Below are 16,543 nucleotides of genomic sequence, written 5' to 3'. Positions count from 1 at the left end.
AAATGCATCACAAAAGAAAAAAGACTAACCGCTTCTCGCTTCCAGTGTAATAAGCTTCTCAGGGCTAATGAATCTGGGTTGTTTATCACGCTGGAAATGTTGTATTCATTAATATTGAATGGCTTCACAAACACTCGTCCTCTGCGTACACTTCTACAGCACATCTGTCTCCATGCATCAGTACACAGAGCTATTCTGGAGTCACTGAAAAGCTGTTGCAGTGAGGATGATGTGGCAAAGAGATTCACAGGAAGGAATTTCATCCTGAAAATGCACAGTCGTTTTCCAATTATTCAGCTATGCTGAAGTTCTTGGGGAGAAGGGTGTCATCTATTGAATGCTTGTTATAAATAGATTCTTAGTGTATGGTATCACTGATATCATCTCTGCTTCACTGTGTCTGTCAAACAATCACAACTTACTCTTTTACTTGAAACAGGATTTTATTTTATTTTCCAGCTAAAATCCTTCACGCTGTCACACTCTGTGACACATTACTGTAATTACAGGGCATTATTTAAGGCTTTTCTACATTACCTTGTGACAGAAATCCTCATACCACAATATCATGGTTGACATTTTTCCTGTATAAGTGGTGAGTTCAACATGACCAGTCTGTTTTAGCATGAGCGCAAGCATGCTCGATAATATCAAGTGAAATCATAAAGTGATTTATGCCATTTATGCACTCAGTGGAAGTCTCTTTCTGCCACATGTACTTGCACATGTCAAAACACTGACTCTTAAAACTTAAATTGGGTGATTTCATCTAATTAAAAATCAAACATGTTCCACTTTTTGATGAAAATGATGCCACATTTAAGGGTATTTCAAGGGATGAAGGAAGGAGTCTTTTTTAGATATTATATTTTAAAACTTCCACTATCTAGAAAACATTTTCAACTAAGTCCTATTATTAGTAAGTATTTGCAGGAGGTAAGGATCTGGTGCAGTGGCCCTATGAACATGATGAATATGAATATCAACAGTTAAATTTAGGTGAATCATTCCACAAATATTGACTTTTTGTTTTTTGACAGAGCAAGTTTCTGTTAATATTATATCTAAAATTTGTGGTAATGTTCCCTTTCATTTCTCTCATTCTTTAAAATCTTCAGTTGTGTACAGCAGCCAAAGATTATGTTGGCAAGCAGAGCAAGGTGTTTTAATTCAGAGCATGCTGATTATATGTGACAAAGAAAAAGAGGATGTGCGCTGGTTTGGATTGTTGTGTATAGACTTTGTCTATGAAAAGCTGTGAATAAAACATAAGCCATCTACCTGCAGGTCACCAGATGTGCTTCCAGAGCTCAGACATCCAAATCTTTCAGTGTTAAATTGAGAGTCCAGAGCGATAATTGATATGGTAAATGGTAAATGGCCTGTATTTATATAGCGCTTTACTAGTCCCTAAGGACCCCAAAGCGCTTTACATATCCAGTCATCCACCCATCCACACACACATTCACACACTGGTGATGGCAAGCTACATTGTAGCCACAGCCACCCTGGGGCGCACTGACAGAGGCGAGGCTGCCGGACACTGGCGCCACCGGGCCCTCTGACCACCACCAGTAGGCAACGGGTGAAGTGTCTTGCCCAAGGACACAACGACCAAGGCTGTCCAAGCCGGGGCTCGAACCGGCAACCTTCCGATTACAAGGCGAACTCCCAACTCTTGAGCCACAATCGTTGTACCAAATAAAACCTACTTTGAGCTGCTCCCTTAACCTGTGGTCACCACAGCGGGTAGCTTCACGTGTTTGATTTGGAGTTTTACCCCAGATGTCCTTCCTGATGCAACCCCAAAGTGGATTTGTGTCCCCAGCTAGAATCAATTAGAAAAAAGACGCAGCTGAAAACATTTTCTAAACAATGGCTTTTTAATATGGCAGCTCAAAAGCTGATGGTTGAAAGCAGGTTCCCCGTCATGCTCGTGATCTGGTGCTTTGATACAATCACCATCGCAGTGATGATCCTCAACATGGAAGTCACATTAGTTTGACACAGAAGTTGATGTTTGTTCTCTGCGTTGAAGTCACAGATGCGCACATCGGTCTGAACGGGAGCAGCAGTGCAAAAACTGTCAAGAGGTGCACACCACTGTCATTTTATTTCTTTAAGGAAGACTTAGGATCTTTCCTACTCCATTAAAAAGCAAAACATGAAAATAATAACTGCAAGTGAAAAAAGTTACTGTGGCTATTTCGTTTCCTTTTTGAGAGAAAAAAAAAAGACTTTTAATGTTTTATTTTTTGCAGAGAAAGCATCAGCGGTCTGTTTAATGACATCACTCATTTAACCTGATATCTTTGAAATTTTTTGCATTTCCTTTTTTTTGCTGCTCATCAGCTAACATGTATCATGGAAGTGGATAATCTATGATCAGCATATGCTGGATGACATAATGGCCAGCAGAGCAAAGCCAACTGTCTGTCTCTCATTTGTATCTGATCTGATTCTGAGCTAACAGCAGTGTTGTTATAAAGAAAACTACGATTTCTGTCCATCAGGAAACAGACACAGCCTGCATTTTGTTTGGTTTCGGCTTTAGCCCAAACATTCGATATGATACAAAAGATGAATGCTCAGCACATATGCAGCATGGCAGAAAAGCAGAGGTTTGGAGGCGTAATTACATCTGTGTTGCACTAATAATGCCAGAAAGCCGAACATGCCTGAGGGTCTACATTCACTAGAGGGGCCTTTAGGAGGTGGCAATGAAGGTGGAGAGCAAATGTGTTGCTATGCAACCTAAAGTAACTCAGAAAAAGCATACCATGCTCAAAAATAACACAGCTCACTGGGTTTTATTGTCCACAGGAAAAAATGCAGCCACATTTCTTTAGGTAAAAAAAAAAGAAAAAAGACCTGTTTACACACAAGGAAAATACGATAAAAGCAGATAAAGGAAAAATTTAAAGAGAAAAAATAGACCACAGGGTGAAATAATGTTTAAATATATCAGAATATCTGACACAGCATGATGAAGTTATAAAAAGCAAAGTAGAAAACTTAAATGTCTCAAATATTTCTCAAATGTCTGCTAGTGTTAGTGGTCACCTTCGAGGCCCACTCAAATAATTAATTATTTTCACAAATTTCACAAAAGGGAAATTTAAAAAGAAAAAAAATTATTTCAACAACCACTGCTTTCTGTATGTAAATAGCATCAAAGTTGATATGTTTATTAACTTTTAAAAGCAGGTAAAAAATAAAAAAAATAAAAAAATAAAAATCAGAGAGCTTTCAATAATGGCAGCTTCCCCCGCCACACACAGAAACAGACAGACAGACAGACAGAGTGCTCTCAGGAGCCAAGAGGACCAGCGATGCTTCCAGAAATAGCATAACCCCAATGATCCAGCTCTACCACGGCAGTGTAAGTGCCCAGTGGTGCTGCTGCACCGACAGCCGAGGCGTTTGATGAGTTCACATCAGCCAGCTGTGACAAGCTGGCTTTGGAGAGACGGTTATGTGGTCTGACTGCCACCGTCACGCATTCAGCAAAGGGACAGATGGATGGAAGGTGACAACGTGACAATGGCCCAAACATTCAACCGAAACCTCGTCGATACATCAGGATAGCAATTACTGCTGTCAGCGTGATAAAGATTTTTAGAAAATACTGAACTGTACTGAGAAACTGACCAGACACAGAAGCTCCCCAGCACTGAGACGTTTTAAGAATCATATTTAAAACGCACATTTACAGCAGATTATTAGTAAGTTTATTTAAATAGGTTATGTTAGAGGCATTAATTGTTTAGATTTCAAATGTGTAATGAATGACAGTATAATATGACATGTATAGCAACGTGTATGTGTTTGTGTGGTTATAAAGCACAAATAACCTCAATATTCAAACATATGAAAATACTGCTTGAATGACACTATTTTACTTTTTATTCATCACAGTGATTTGTATAATATCAGAGTCACTGTAATAACCAGGTTCTGATATATGAAATGTGTCCACATAAATATTCAAACTATGATAACAACTGGCGAACATAATAATATGGAATTAGTAGAAAACCAAACAGAAATGAGCAATCTGTTTGTCCTTTCATGAATTCAGCACAACACTGCCAATTTACAGCAGCCAACTCTGCCTTTGAACTGACCTGCAATTTCACAAGGTACAAATGATCTCATCTCTGGAACAAACAGCATTCACATTCAGTGATCACAAGGTGCATCCACGCACTGTAGGGGTGAATCTCTCAGGCACAGAAAGTGTTGTGAAAAAGCATTTGCCCCATTCTTGACTTCTTATTTTCTGCACTCTTACATGTCTCAGATCAAACAACTTTTAATATTAGACATAGATTTTTGCAAAGCCAAAGAATTTCAGTCTTCTCTGAGTCCGGAGGTTGACTAGTCCACTGGTAGAGTAGGGCGATATGACCAAAAATATTTATCACGATATACATTTGAAAATTTGCGATAACGATATAACTGACGATATAATTGACACTAGACAAAATACTTTACAACTCCACAACTTTATTAGTGCAAAAAACCCCATCAATGCATTTTCACTTAAACAAGCAGCTGTTTTTTATGTGTATTAAAGTTATATACAGTGGGGCAAAAAAGTATTTAGTCAGCCACCGATTGTGCAAGTTCCCCCACCTAAAATGATGACAGAGGTCAGTAATTTGCACCAGAGGTACACTTCAACTGTGAGAGACAGAATGTGAAAAACAAATCCATGAATCCACATGGTAGGATTTGTAAAGAATTTATTCGTAAATCAGGGTGGAAAATAAGTATTTGGTCAATAACAAAAATACAACTCAATACTTTGTAACACAACCTTTGTTGGCAATAACAGAGGTCAAACGTTTACTATAGGTCTTTACCAGGTTTGCACACACAGTAGCTGGTATTTTGGCCCATTCCTCTATGCAGATCTTCTCGAGAGCAGTGATGTTTTGGGGCTGTCGCCGAGCAACATGGACTTTCAACTCCCGCCACAGATTTTCTATGGGGTTGAGGTCTGGAGACTGGCTAGGCCACTCCAGGACTTTCAAATGCTTCTTACGGAGCCACTCCTTTGTTGCCCGGGCGGTGTGTTTTGAATCATTGTCATGTTGGAAGACCCAGCCTCGTTTCATCTTCAAAGTTCTCACTGATGGAAGGAGGTTTTGGCTCAAAATCTCACGATACATGGCCCCATTCATTCTGTCCTTAACACGGATCAGTCGTCCTGTCCCCTTGGCAGAAAAACAGCCCCATAGCATGATGTTTCCACCCCCATGCTTCACAGTAGGTATGGTGTTCTTGGGATGCAACTCAGTATTCTTCTTCCTCCAAACACGACGAGTTGAGTTTATACCAAAAAGTTCTACTTTGGTTTCATCTGACCACATGACATTCTCCCAATCCTCTGCTGTATCATCCATGTGCTCTCTGGCAAACTTCAGACGGGCCTGGACATGCACTGGCTTCAGCAGCGGAACACGTCTGGCACTGCGGGATTTGATTCCCTGCCGTTGTAGTGTGTTACTGATGGTGACCTTTGTTACTTTGGTCCCAGCTCTCTGCAGGTCATTCACCAGGTCCCCCCGTGTGGTTCTGGGATCTTTGCTCACCGTTCTCATGATCATTTTGACCCCACGGGATGAGATCTTGCGTGGAGCCCCAGATCGAGGGAGATTATCAGTGGTCTTGTATGTCTTCCATTTTCTGATGATTGCTCCCACAGTTGATTTTTTCACACCAAGCTGCTTGCCTATTGTAGATTCACTCTTCCCAGTCTGGTGCAGGTCTACAATACTTTTCCGGGTGTCCTTCGAAAGCTCTTTGGTCTTGGCCATGGCGGAGTTTGGAGTCTGACTGTTTGAGGCTGTGGACAGGTGTCTTTTATACAGATGATGAGTTCAAACAGGTGCCATTCATACAGGTAACGAGTGGGGGACAGAAAAGCGTCTTAAAGAAGACGTTACAGGTCTGTGAGAGCCAGAGACTTTCCTTGTTTGAGGTGACCAAATACTTATTTTCCACCCTGATTTACGAATAAATTCTTTACAAATCCTACCATGTGAATTCATGGATTTTTTTTTCACATTCTGTCTCTCACAGTTGAAGTGTACCTCTGGTGCAAATTACTGACCTCTGTCATCATTTTAAGTGGGGGAACGTGCACAATCGGTGGCTGACTAAATACTTTTTTGCCCCACTGTAAAAACGTAACAGTGCAAATTCCTTGCTGACAGTTTAACCAAAAGGCATTTCCAGTGGAATTGGCCGACATATCCATATAAGCATGTACAAGATCCACAAAACTTAAAGAGGTTATACACACACAATACGGTAATATTATGTTGAAGCCCAGTACGTATCACTCCGCGAGGCTCCTGCCTGCAATAGCCGTAATGCTCCGTCAATCCATCAAGCGGTGCGGCTTCGTAGCTTAGCAAAGTCATACTAAAACATTTGACAGATTTTCGAGCGCCGTGTACCATGTAAAATCGTTTCGAGGTCAGCAAACACAACCAGAATTCATACATAAGGGGCACTGTCGATTTTCAGAAAAATCAAAGGATTGATTTTAAGTGTGCCGTATTTTCCAAACAACACGGTAATAACGACGGCCCGCTAGCATACCAAAAATAGTGCTTTGTTGTGTATCTGACGGACGAAAGCTAAACCAGTTCCACACCACGGAAGTTGCAGCATTTTTACAAACCAATTCGCTCTTCTCATTCTGCGTCGCCGCCATGTGCGTATATAAACATAGGCACTGCACATACACGTTTTACTCATATTCTATTGCGATATTTCATTTTCCTATCATTGCCCAAAATTACACCGGTATTACCGTGAACAGTATGATATAGCCCAGCCCTACTTGTTGGTGTGTTTTACATTATTGTTGTGCTGCATAACCCAAGCACCGTTGAGCTTCAGTGTACAGACTGATGGTTGGATAGTCTCCTTCAGGATTTCTTGGTAGACAGCAGAAGGTCCAGAAGCAGCCCCACACCATCACACTACCACCACCATGTTTGACTGTTAGTATAATGTTCTTTGTTAGTACTGTTCAAACCTGCCAAAACATTCAGCTTGGGTCTCATCAGACCACAGAATATTTTTCCAAAAGTCTCGGGAACCATCAAGACTTTTTTGGCAAATACAAACTTTTCCATGGACGCTATTTTTAGCCCACTCGCTTTCTTATTGTTGAATCATAAATTCTAATCCTTAGCTGACGCATGCGAGGCCTGCCGATGTTATTCTGCGTTCTTTTGTGAGCTCCTGGATTAGTCATTGATGAGATGAGTTTGGTAGGTTGGCCACTCCTGGGAAAGTTCACCACTGTCACAAGTTTTCTCCATTTGTGGATGACGGCTCTTCCCGTGGTTCACTGGAGTCCCAAAGAAATGGCTTTATAACAATTTTCAAGCTAAAAGATGTCAATGATTTCTCAGCTGTTCTCAGGCTTTGTGAGATTATTTAGCCTACTTCACTTTGTAACACAGGTTTTATTTAAGTGATTTATTATCAGGCCTGTGAAACTGAACTCATCTTCCGCAAAATGTGCTCACAATTAATTCATGATTCAACAAAGGGTCCAGGAAGGTTTGGATAGCTTGTGAGAAAGGGTTTGTGTGCCTTAGTGAACATTGCATCTACAAGGTCAGGGGCAATTTGCCCCTGGTAAGGTCTCCCACTTCAAACTAGTTCCAGGTAAAGGACCAATCCAAGCGTGATTCACATTGGAAAAAGCTGTGATAGAGAGCCTTACAGGAAGCAAAAGAGTGGTGTTTATGAATATTATCAGCTGTAGTAACCAGAAAATAAATTGGATGTACAACAAAACATCCCAGATGCTGCTGTTTGATCATAAATCCACTATGTAATCAGCATGCAGCAGCTTTCTGGCCTCTACAGTGTGTAGTTGTGTATAAATCACAGCACAAGCAGACTCCTGTACTATCAGCTCCAGTGTACTGGCCTGTTACGAATAAAGGCTGGAAAACAACAAATGACAAGAGGAAGAAGGGAAGGCAGGAGGAGAAGTGGAAGAGAAGACATGAAGAGAGATGGAGAGGAGCTAAATAATGGTAGATATGAATCAGGTCACAGAAAGAAGCAACCTAATTCTTCCGGACCAAAAGAATGTGAAGCCTTACAGAGGATGAATCATGCATCACAGAGGGCCTTGTTTTCTGTCTGTGGAGGAAAGGCGGGCACCAGAGGAATGTTTGTTTTGCTTAATGATCACACCATCTGCTTGTTATTTACTCAAACTGTCCCTGGTTCATTCTGAGGAGAGACACTCTGCTCCTGAGAGGTGAGAAATGATCCTGCACTCATACTGATCACTAGCTTCTTTTTCTGTCACAGAGTGAATCCTTTAGGCGTGATATTCTTAGCATGGGGAGACAGACGCACAGCGTGGCGCATCTTGAATGGGGAATTTAACAAGTCGAAGTCAGCCAGGTCTTCAGCGAGCAAGTAAGGCTTAAAAGAAAGATCTCCACATGAAACATTGATGCTCCTCCAAAGAGTGCCTTCAGACTCGCATGCAGGAGAAACTGTTGAGTTAAACGGCAGGCTTTAATACACCGTTTAGTGTTGGGCGGCACAGTGACTCAAGGTTAACAGATGCTCCAGTGAAATGTCAATTACACGACAAGTTATTAGGCAAAAAAACAAAACAAAACATCTCCTCTTTGGTAGGCGTCACATAAAGCTCCTTTGTCCCAGCTCAAAGAAGACAGTAAATGAACTGTCTTTGTCATTCTGGTACAAAGCTCAGAAATCCACAGGTCAAAGATTGTCTTCTTATCCCTGTAACCTTCAGCTGAGCAACACAGTCAGCCCGACTCATGGCTGAAATAATGATTTAAAGTTAAAAATAGCAAACATCTGAAGGTCCCCGCTTTTCAGATCTTTCACATTTTTGCAGATTTTAATTTTCTTGACCAATTACTGACAGCATACACAAATAAAAATGTACTTTAAAGCAAAATTGTCTTTTCACAATAAAACAAACTTCACAATTTTCCCCAAATGCAGTAACTTGAAGGATCTTCTGACATCAAAATAAAACAAAATAAGTGCTCTGCTTCTGTAAAGACGTGCAAAAAATGAACTGAAAATGAACTGAATGAACAACATACGTCATACAACAAAAACATATCAGATACTTCCAATGCATCAATTCCCAGTAGGCTTAGAACTTCTCCAGATAACAGGTCATCCATCCTTTTCACTTTTTCACTCATCTCCATAATTTTCCTGTACCTGATTTGATCCTTTGCTCATACCGAGGCTGCAAGCTTGTAGCTGGTTCCGAGGTTTATTGTTGTGCACGCTTCTGTGGCAGTTCTGCTGCGTTTTACTTGCAAATTGATTCATGAAGGGCTTCCACACTATGCTAGCATGTCGCTGACAGTTTTGCGACACTGCGCGTGTGTTGTTAATGAATAAATATGCTGGATATCAGCAGATTCCAGTTCATGGAGAAAGGAAATTTGTATTTCTGAAAAGATGTGAGGTGAGAAACAATGCCAAAAGCCAATCAACAGACTGGTGGCCTGGCCAGGTTGTCACAGTACTACAGCTGAGACAGACTCCAGTGCGCCCACAAAGTCGATTGAAAAATGGATGGACAGACATAATTTGCCCCAATTTTCAGGCTGAAAAAACCCATTTATGGTTTGTTTTAACAAATTTCCAAAGGCGCTGTGCCATATCAGATTCCCCGACTTGCATATGCTCCCCTGGATTAGCTCTATGGTGCTCTATGGTGCAAACCAAATGCATTGCATGGCTGATTACACAGACTACTTAATGGGAACTGCACTCATGTAATGCTCAGTCGGTTTGTCTCTACACACTTTCACATACAATTGCTTGCACCACAATTAGGGAATGAAACACGCAACAAAAAAAAGAGTGAAAATTAAAATATTCAATAATTTTTGAGGTCTTAATTTAGGTTTGCATAATTAAAAGACAAAAACATATCACAAAGTCTCTTATAAAGATAAACAAACATTTTCTGACATGGCCGGCATGACTTCATACCTGTCAGCCTCTGTTTCCATTCTCAGTACCAACAGTTTATATGGGCAGAAGTATTTTAGAAAGCCTCTTGTCTCTCTTTGTCCATATTTCCTCCTGTCATCATCTCTCCATAATTTAGCGACCAGATGCACAGCTGCTTGGCAATAATCCGAAAAGAACATTTTGTCTCTAAACAAAAAAAGGGGTGAAAGCAAAACTGCAGCAGCAAAAGGCTGTATAGTTCACCAGCCAAGCATACAATCATGTCTTCATTGTGTCTATTAGTTTTGCTTTACCAACTTCACTTCAAGCCTAATGTTGTGCAATTAATCAATTTAAATCAGCTGCAGACAAGCCTATTAAGAAGTGATGGGAGAAAAGGAGGGAAAAAAAAATCTTCTCTGGAAAGATAAGCGGTAAAGAGTGAACGACCGTTCTGAGAGTACAGAGATGTAGCACATGGGGACAAAGTGGTAACTAGAACTGACAGGACTGGTGAATGAGGCGGGGAGAATTAATGAGGATTTGAACTTCAAACTACAGCAAAAGTTACCGGAAATGTCAAGTGAGGAGATTTTTTTTAATTAACTTACGCTGTGCTTCCAAGTTTTAACTCACAGAAATCATAAAACTGTTTAAACGTAGCATTAGTACAGTACACACTTTCAGGGATGAACCGGGCAACACTGCGTGGAATATCAACGGTTTACAGTTTAGTCTTTTCTCTAGCTTTTTTTTTTTTTTGCAAATTGATGATTGCACAAACTGCTTCTGTCACCAGCCACGTTAATCAGTATTGATATATATGCAATAAAAAATGCCAACCATGCTGAACTTACAGTAAAGTGTGAGCACACTGCAGTCAGTGTCAGGCCTGCCAAGATGCCAGAAATATCTGCTGAACTCACTGCACCAGTGTCTCACCTGAGACTTTTACAATCTCTGAAGACAAAGGTCACAGAAAATATAGCACAGCTTTAAAAAAAAAAAAAAAAAAGATTTATTTTTTTGCCTTTATTTTGACAGGATAGGAAAGTAGATGAGAAAAAAGTCAAGAGAGGGGGGGATAACACATAGGAAATGGCCTGAATTGGACTCAAACCCAGGCCTTGCAATGGACTTTCGGTGAAGTTTGGGTGAAATAAGGAGAAAAGACAACCAACAACTAGTCTGTATTAATTAAAAACTGGAAAACTTTCCAGTTAATCAGAATTCCAGGCTCAGGGGGGGAATTCAGATTTTAGGGGATAGTTGGAAGAAGCTGGTTTCATCGTGGTATGTTTGCTCATGTGAAGCCCAATCTCAGCTTATCCAATACAAGTTGCTTCACAGAAATTACTGGACTCCCAGTAAGCTAGTCAGGTTGAAGCTTGCTGACGATGGCACCTGTTGGAAATGCGAGGAGGAAGCCAGGACCCTAGTTCATATGTTGTATGCATGCCGGAAAAATGATTATTTGTGGGACAATTATATTGTAAATTATATTTGAGGCTTCACAGTATAAAGGGTGACAAATATAAAATGATATTATATAAAACATGCTTAATTTAAATGCCCATTTGGGGAGGTATTTGCCTGTGATGAGGGGTTTTTGACCACTGGAAAGGATTCCTGTGCAATTCTCAAATCCCAACACCTTGATGCTCAACATGGATGATTCTGTGCATCAGTCAAATATTATTACTTCACTCTTCTCTGCAACTGGCTGCTAGACCAGCAACCAAGCATCAGCACCAAGAAAGAGTAGCCCACAGATCAGTAATACCACATATTTTTACAATACCCTCATCTGACAGCACACACTCACTGCAGGTAGACGGGGAGTCCAAACCTGCCCACGCACTGCTAATACGTTACCACCGCTGAACCATAATTTCCTCATCATCCACCCTGCTGCATGTCTTTACGCCACTTTTAAACACGTATTTCTTCACTTTGATATAAATCGCATCAGCTTTTCATACGTCAAAGTAGACAGCGTGCTCTTTTCAATGTCCAGCTCACAATGAACACTCTGGCTCCTTCTTATAAAAGTCGCAATAACAATTGATGAGAAAACAAAACAAGCGGCTGAATTATCTGTTAGCTTCAACGTAGCTATAGCCTTATAGCCTTTATATACAGTGCTTTGTATCTGTGTCCATGCTGTTGTTTCTAACCAGAGGAATGCTACCCATCTACTTCTCTCAGTCTCTACTGCAGGAGAACACAAATCCCTGCAGTATATATGCTCAACTATTCACGAAGCATAATTTCAATCAGCTGCACAGTTATGCAAGATACTGTGGGTAAAAGAAATTAAATCTATAACTATTTACATGGAAGAAGCTGTAAGAAATAAATGTTTGATATTTCTGCCTTTACTGTAATATATATTGTACATATATTTATTACTCTCAGATTTAGCCATTCTTATATTTTGCTTGTTTTATGTTATTGTATTTTTTTTTTTGCACACCTCTGTTGCTTGTGAAGCTCGCACACAAGAATTTCACTCGCATGTACTGTACCAGTGTACCTGCACATGTGATGTGACAATAAAAGTGATTTGATTTGATTTATTTGCAATTACACAATTTCTAAATATTAAATTGCTAAATCTATGTGCTTGAAAATCAGTAAAATGTCAGACACTCACAAGATTCCCTGTTGTCTGATTTACTCAGCTCACAAAAAAGCTAAGAAATTATCAGGTTTTCTAAAAAATAAAATAAAATAAAAAAAATCCCCTTAACAGCAATAAAATGAAGGAAAAAAGAAATCTCTGAACACTCGTGTTTGTCTACTGCGATGTGATGCATTATACATCACTTGCTGTACTGTCCCGTCTCGTGTGCGCCATGGCGCTCTGTTGTTGTTAAGCTTGAATGAAGCTGTGACGAGCATTAATGTTAAAGTGACCCACATCCGAATGACAGACTTCTGCTACTTCAACAGAGCGTTACACCGCAGAGGGGCTTTAGTTTTTCAAAGTAAAACATTTCTGCTAATGGACACAAAAATACTAAAATTAAATATAATTACTAGATAACCAATCTGTAAAAGCCTTTGAAAACAGCCTCTTATGAGTCAGACTATAGAAAGTATTTCCTTAGGTGGAATACCAAATACCAAATCCTGTCTTTGGAAAACACTGCTCACTGCTGGCATTAATAAAAAAGCCATTACCGAAAATTAGTACAAAACTGTGCTGGATACCCTCAAGCAGTGGACAGACACAGCTGAATAATCTTTATAATGAAAAAGAGATGTTAAGGAGTGACCGTCTCCAGTAAAAACAGAGAAAAGAACTGCCGAGATTACAGTGGAAGAGGAGGAAGAGGAGGTTTCCTTCCCGCGATTCACTTGTGTCAGACAGAAACTGACACATACACGCCATGATAGGTTAAGCTCTTGTTGGGTTCTTGTTTCTTTATGTAATTTATCAATTAATAAATAACATTTTCTGGAAAAATAAAACTATTCTTTAACTTAGTTCTTGTAACATATAATTAAAGCCAGTTTCTTTTAAGGGAAAAATTCAGAAAGAAAGTGTACTGAAGAAGGAAACTGCATTCAATAAATCTAAAAGGTGAAAACATATGCCCACTCATAAGTCAAAAGGCGTGTTGTTACTGCTACGACTTCTCCACCCACCTCTTTGACCTCCAGCAGCCGGCCTGGGTATTGACTCTTGGCTCGTCGAGCTGCAGCTGGAGATTTGTGGTGAGTGATCGTGACGATGTTGCTGGGTGTGGCGGGGTGACCCAGGTGCCTCGGAGATCCCGGGGATGAAGTTGGTGTTAGGTGGGGAAGGAGGGAGAAACTACGGGTCCGACCAGAGGAAGAGGAGCCCTGGAAGATGGGATTTAAAGATGACAGGAACATGATGATGTAAAGGAAAAAGTAAAGGAAAATAAAAAATCTATACATAATGATTAAAAAATAAATAAATAAGGGTTTAGTAAGATGTAGTCACTATTACACATAAATGGAGAGTAGTTTTATGTTCATGAGCTTCATGCTAGTGTTAATGTTGTGCGTTTTATTATGATGTCACCTAGTGACACGGATCCGTCACTTCCAACTCATCACAACCAACGCCTTAAAACCTTTAAACTCACTGGGTAAGTCCTGGTAAATGAACTGTTACTTAAACCGTACTAATCTTACTGAGCACTACACGCCACTTTCATCCAGTGACACACAATCGTACAATGATTTGTGCTACAGTCATGTGGCAAAAAAAGTACAACCTCTTTCAATTTAAGATATTACATATCAGGACATAATGGAAGAAAAATGAACTGGTCCTAAACTGGTCTTGAAGTTAGGTAAATACAAGCTCATATGAACAATAACACATGACGTATTAAAGCATATTATTTATTTGTAAAATATAGTAGCAGGAGCAGTGTGTGAAGTACACCCTTACTGCTTTCTTAGGAACTAAGAGAGTAAGTAGCAGCCAGGCGCTGCTAATCAACTGCACTTAACTAACTGATGAGACTCTACAGGCCGCAGTATGTTAAACGTTCATGGCAGAACTATTTGGAAAAACAGCAACCGTTTTCTCTCTAAAATGAGCATGACAGCAAAGCCAAAAAAGCCAAGACTCTCCTTAAGACAGATGAGACCAAAGTGGAGATATTTGCTCACATTTGCACAGCAAAAAACAAGCACAGCATACCAACTGTCAGGCAGTGGTTGGGGCCTGTTTTGCAGCCACAGGACCTGAACACCTTGCGGTCAAAGAGAAAACTTGGAAACATACCAAAGTATTTTACAGTCAAATATGAGGCCATCAGTCTGGCAGGTAAATCTGGCCTGAAAGTGGTCATAGCCCCTATTTACCAATATGTGAAAACACTAATTTACCATTGGATTTATGGGATATGTGCCAGCCTCCCGTTCTGTTCTAACCACCATGTGTACGTTAATAAATCAATTGCAAGGGAAAACCCTGCAGGAGAGAGTCCAACTGAAGAAAATGAAACAAATGTGTCCAAAGAGGAAGCCAGAAAACTTCCAGATTAAATGATGGCGGTTTGGACATCAATCAAAGTCAAGTGCTTAATCCAATCAACTGCGGTGGGACCTAAAGAGAGCTGTGCATAGACGGATGCCTGCAAACCTCAACGAACTTTCGTCCATAACAATGTGAGATACTGATAAAATCCAAAACAGCTTAAAGGTGGCTCTGCCAACAACTGAATCATGGAGTCATTGCATTTTGGATTAGTTTGTGTTAAATAAATGTTGACACAGTGTGATGTGTCATGCATCTTGTTGTTCCCCAGTAAAACTGTTACCTAAAAACATTTTTTCTCATACAAGCATGTGAATTGATAGGCGGTGGGTGCCTCAGCTGAGTTTTATCAAAAGATAGAATCAGCCTTTTTGTTGTTTTGTTTCCCTCTGCGGCAAAGCTTAAGTCACATCACATCTTTCATTTTGATGCCTCCTTTGCTTCCCCCTCTGTGACTCTTGTCTCCTCACTTCGCTGACCTCCATGCTCACACAGGCAGCGATGTCAGACCAGTATCTCTCTCTCCTGCCCCTGCTCTCCATTAGTATACTGCAGCAGAGAGCCAGCGCAGATTTATCCCCCAGAAGACCACAGAGGTCTGGTCACAGCAGCGGTGAAAATAAAATGGATCAAATAAACAACTTCCACCCCAGAGCACCACACAATGAGAGGGAAACAAATGGCCTTCCCGTTTTTGGTCAGAGATGCTGCTCACTCTGCAGTAACCAAGAGGATCAAACCCATCACGAACCTGCCGTTGTTACATACCACACAAATAATCAGGGGTCACTCCCTCTTCTTTTCAGATAATAAAACTGCTCACAAGTTAAGAATATTTTCCTTCTGATTAGATGCATCACCAAAGTCTAAGCAGAGGGAGGTACTGAAGGTCGGTACTTGTGAAGCAGTTCTAACAGAAGATAATCGGCTTACGGGAGAGTACATTGTTGTATTGTGCGCGGCTAAGCCACGAGCTATGAGTATGAGGAAAAGACAGTGTTTCGGGAGTGTGAACAGATAGACACGCTGAGGTTTTGTACTCCAAAAACTGGCACAGAGCCCCAAAGCACTTTAATAAACTGCAACAGAAAAAATAAGAAAGCTGTAAAGAAAAAGGAGGGCCAGAGCTGGAAGGAAGGAGGACAGACGTGTATTTACATAATTAGAGCTCTTTTAGTTAAGTGCATTCCTCTCTTACCATTTCACTTCTATCTAAAATTAACTGCTGAAATCGTTAAGTTAAATAAATAAATAACTCGGCAATTGCAAAGTTAATGTGATTATACTTTACTAACTTCACTTAAAGAGAAAAGCAGAGGTCTTACAGGTCTTACTGGGGGACAGGGCTCGTTCAAAGAAGGTGGCCTCGGTACACTTCCTGTTAGTCTAACCCTGCGGTACAGAAGTCCTATCTTTACAACAACACTTGCGTGGGCAAACCTGGCCCTCTGCGAGGCATCAGGAGTAGACAGGAAAGTCAGCACCACAGGGAAAGACACTTATTACAAA

The 16,543-nt window shown here is 40.4% G+C and overlaps 1 protein-coding gene across 2 annotated transcripts in view; it reads right to left on the bottom strand.

Moving 5' to 3' along the window:
- Nucleotides 1–16,543, bottom strand: part of osbpl10a (oxysterol binding protein-like 10a) — a 102,150-nt gene that overhangs the window by 41,608 nt on the left and 43,999 nt on the right. For both annotated transcript variants that reach the window (XM_026155847.2, XM_080296568.1), the window contains exon 5: nt 13,663–13,860. In XM_026155847.2, the coding sequence (XP_026011632.2) occupies nt 13,663–13,860 (198 nt within the window). The remainder of the gene's footprint in view (nt 1–13,662; nt 13,861–16,543) is intronic.

The sequence above is a fragment of the Astatotilapia calliptera genome, chromosome 22 (assembly GCF_964374335.1).
Source record: "Astatotilapia calliptera chromosome 22, fAstCal68.1, whole genome shotgun sequence".
Taxonomy (NCBI): Eukaryota; Metazoa; Chordata; class Actinopteri; order Cichliformes; family Cichlidae; genus Astatotilapia; species Astatotilapia calliptera.
The sequence above is the reverse complement of the archived record's forward strand: the minus strand, read 5'-3'. Positions and strand labels throughout refer to the sequence as shown.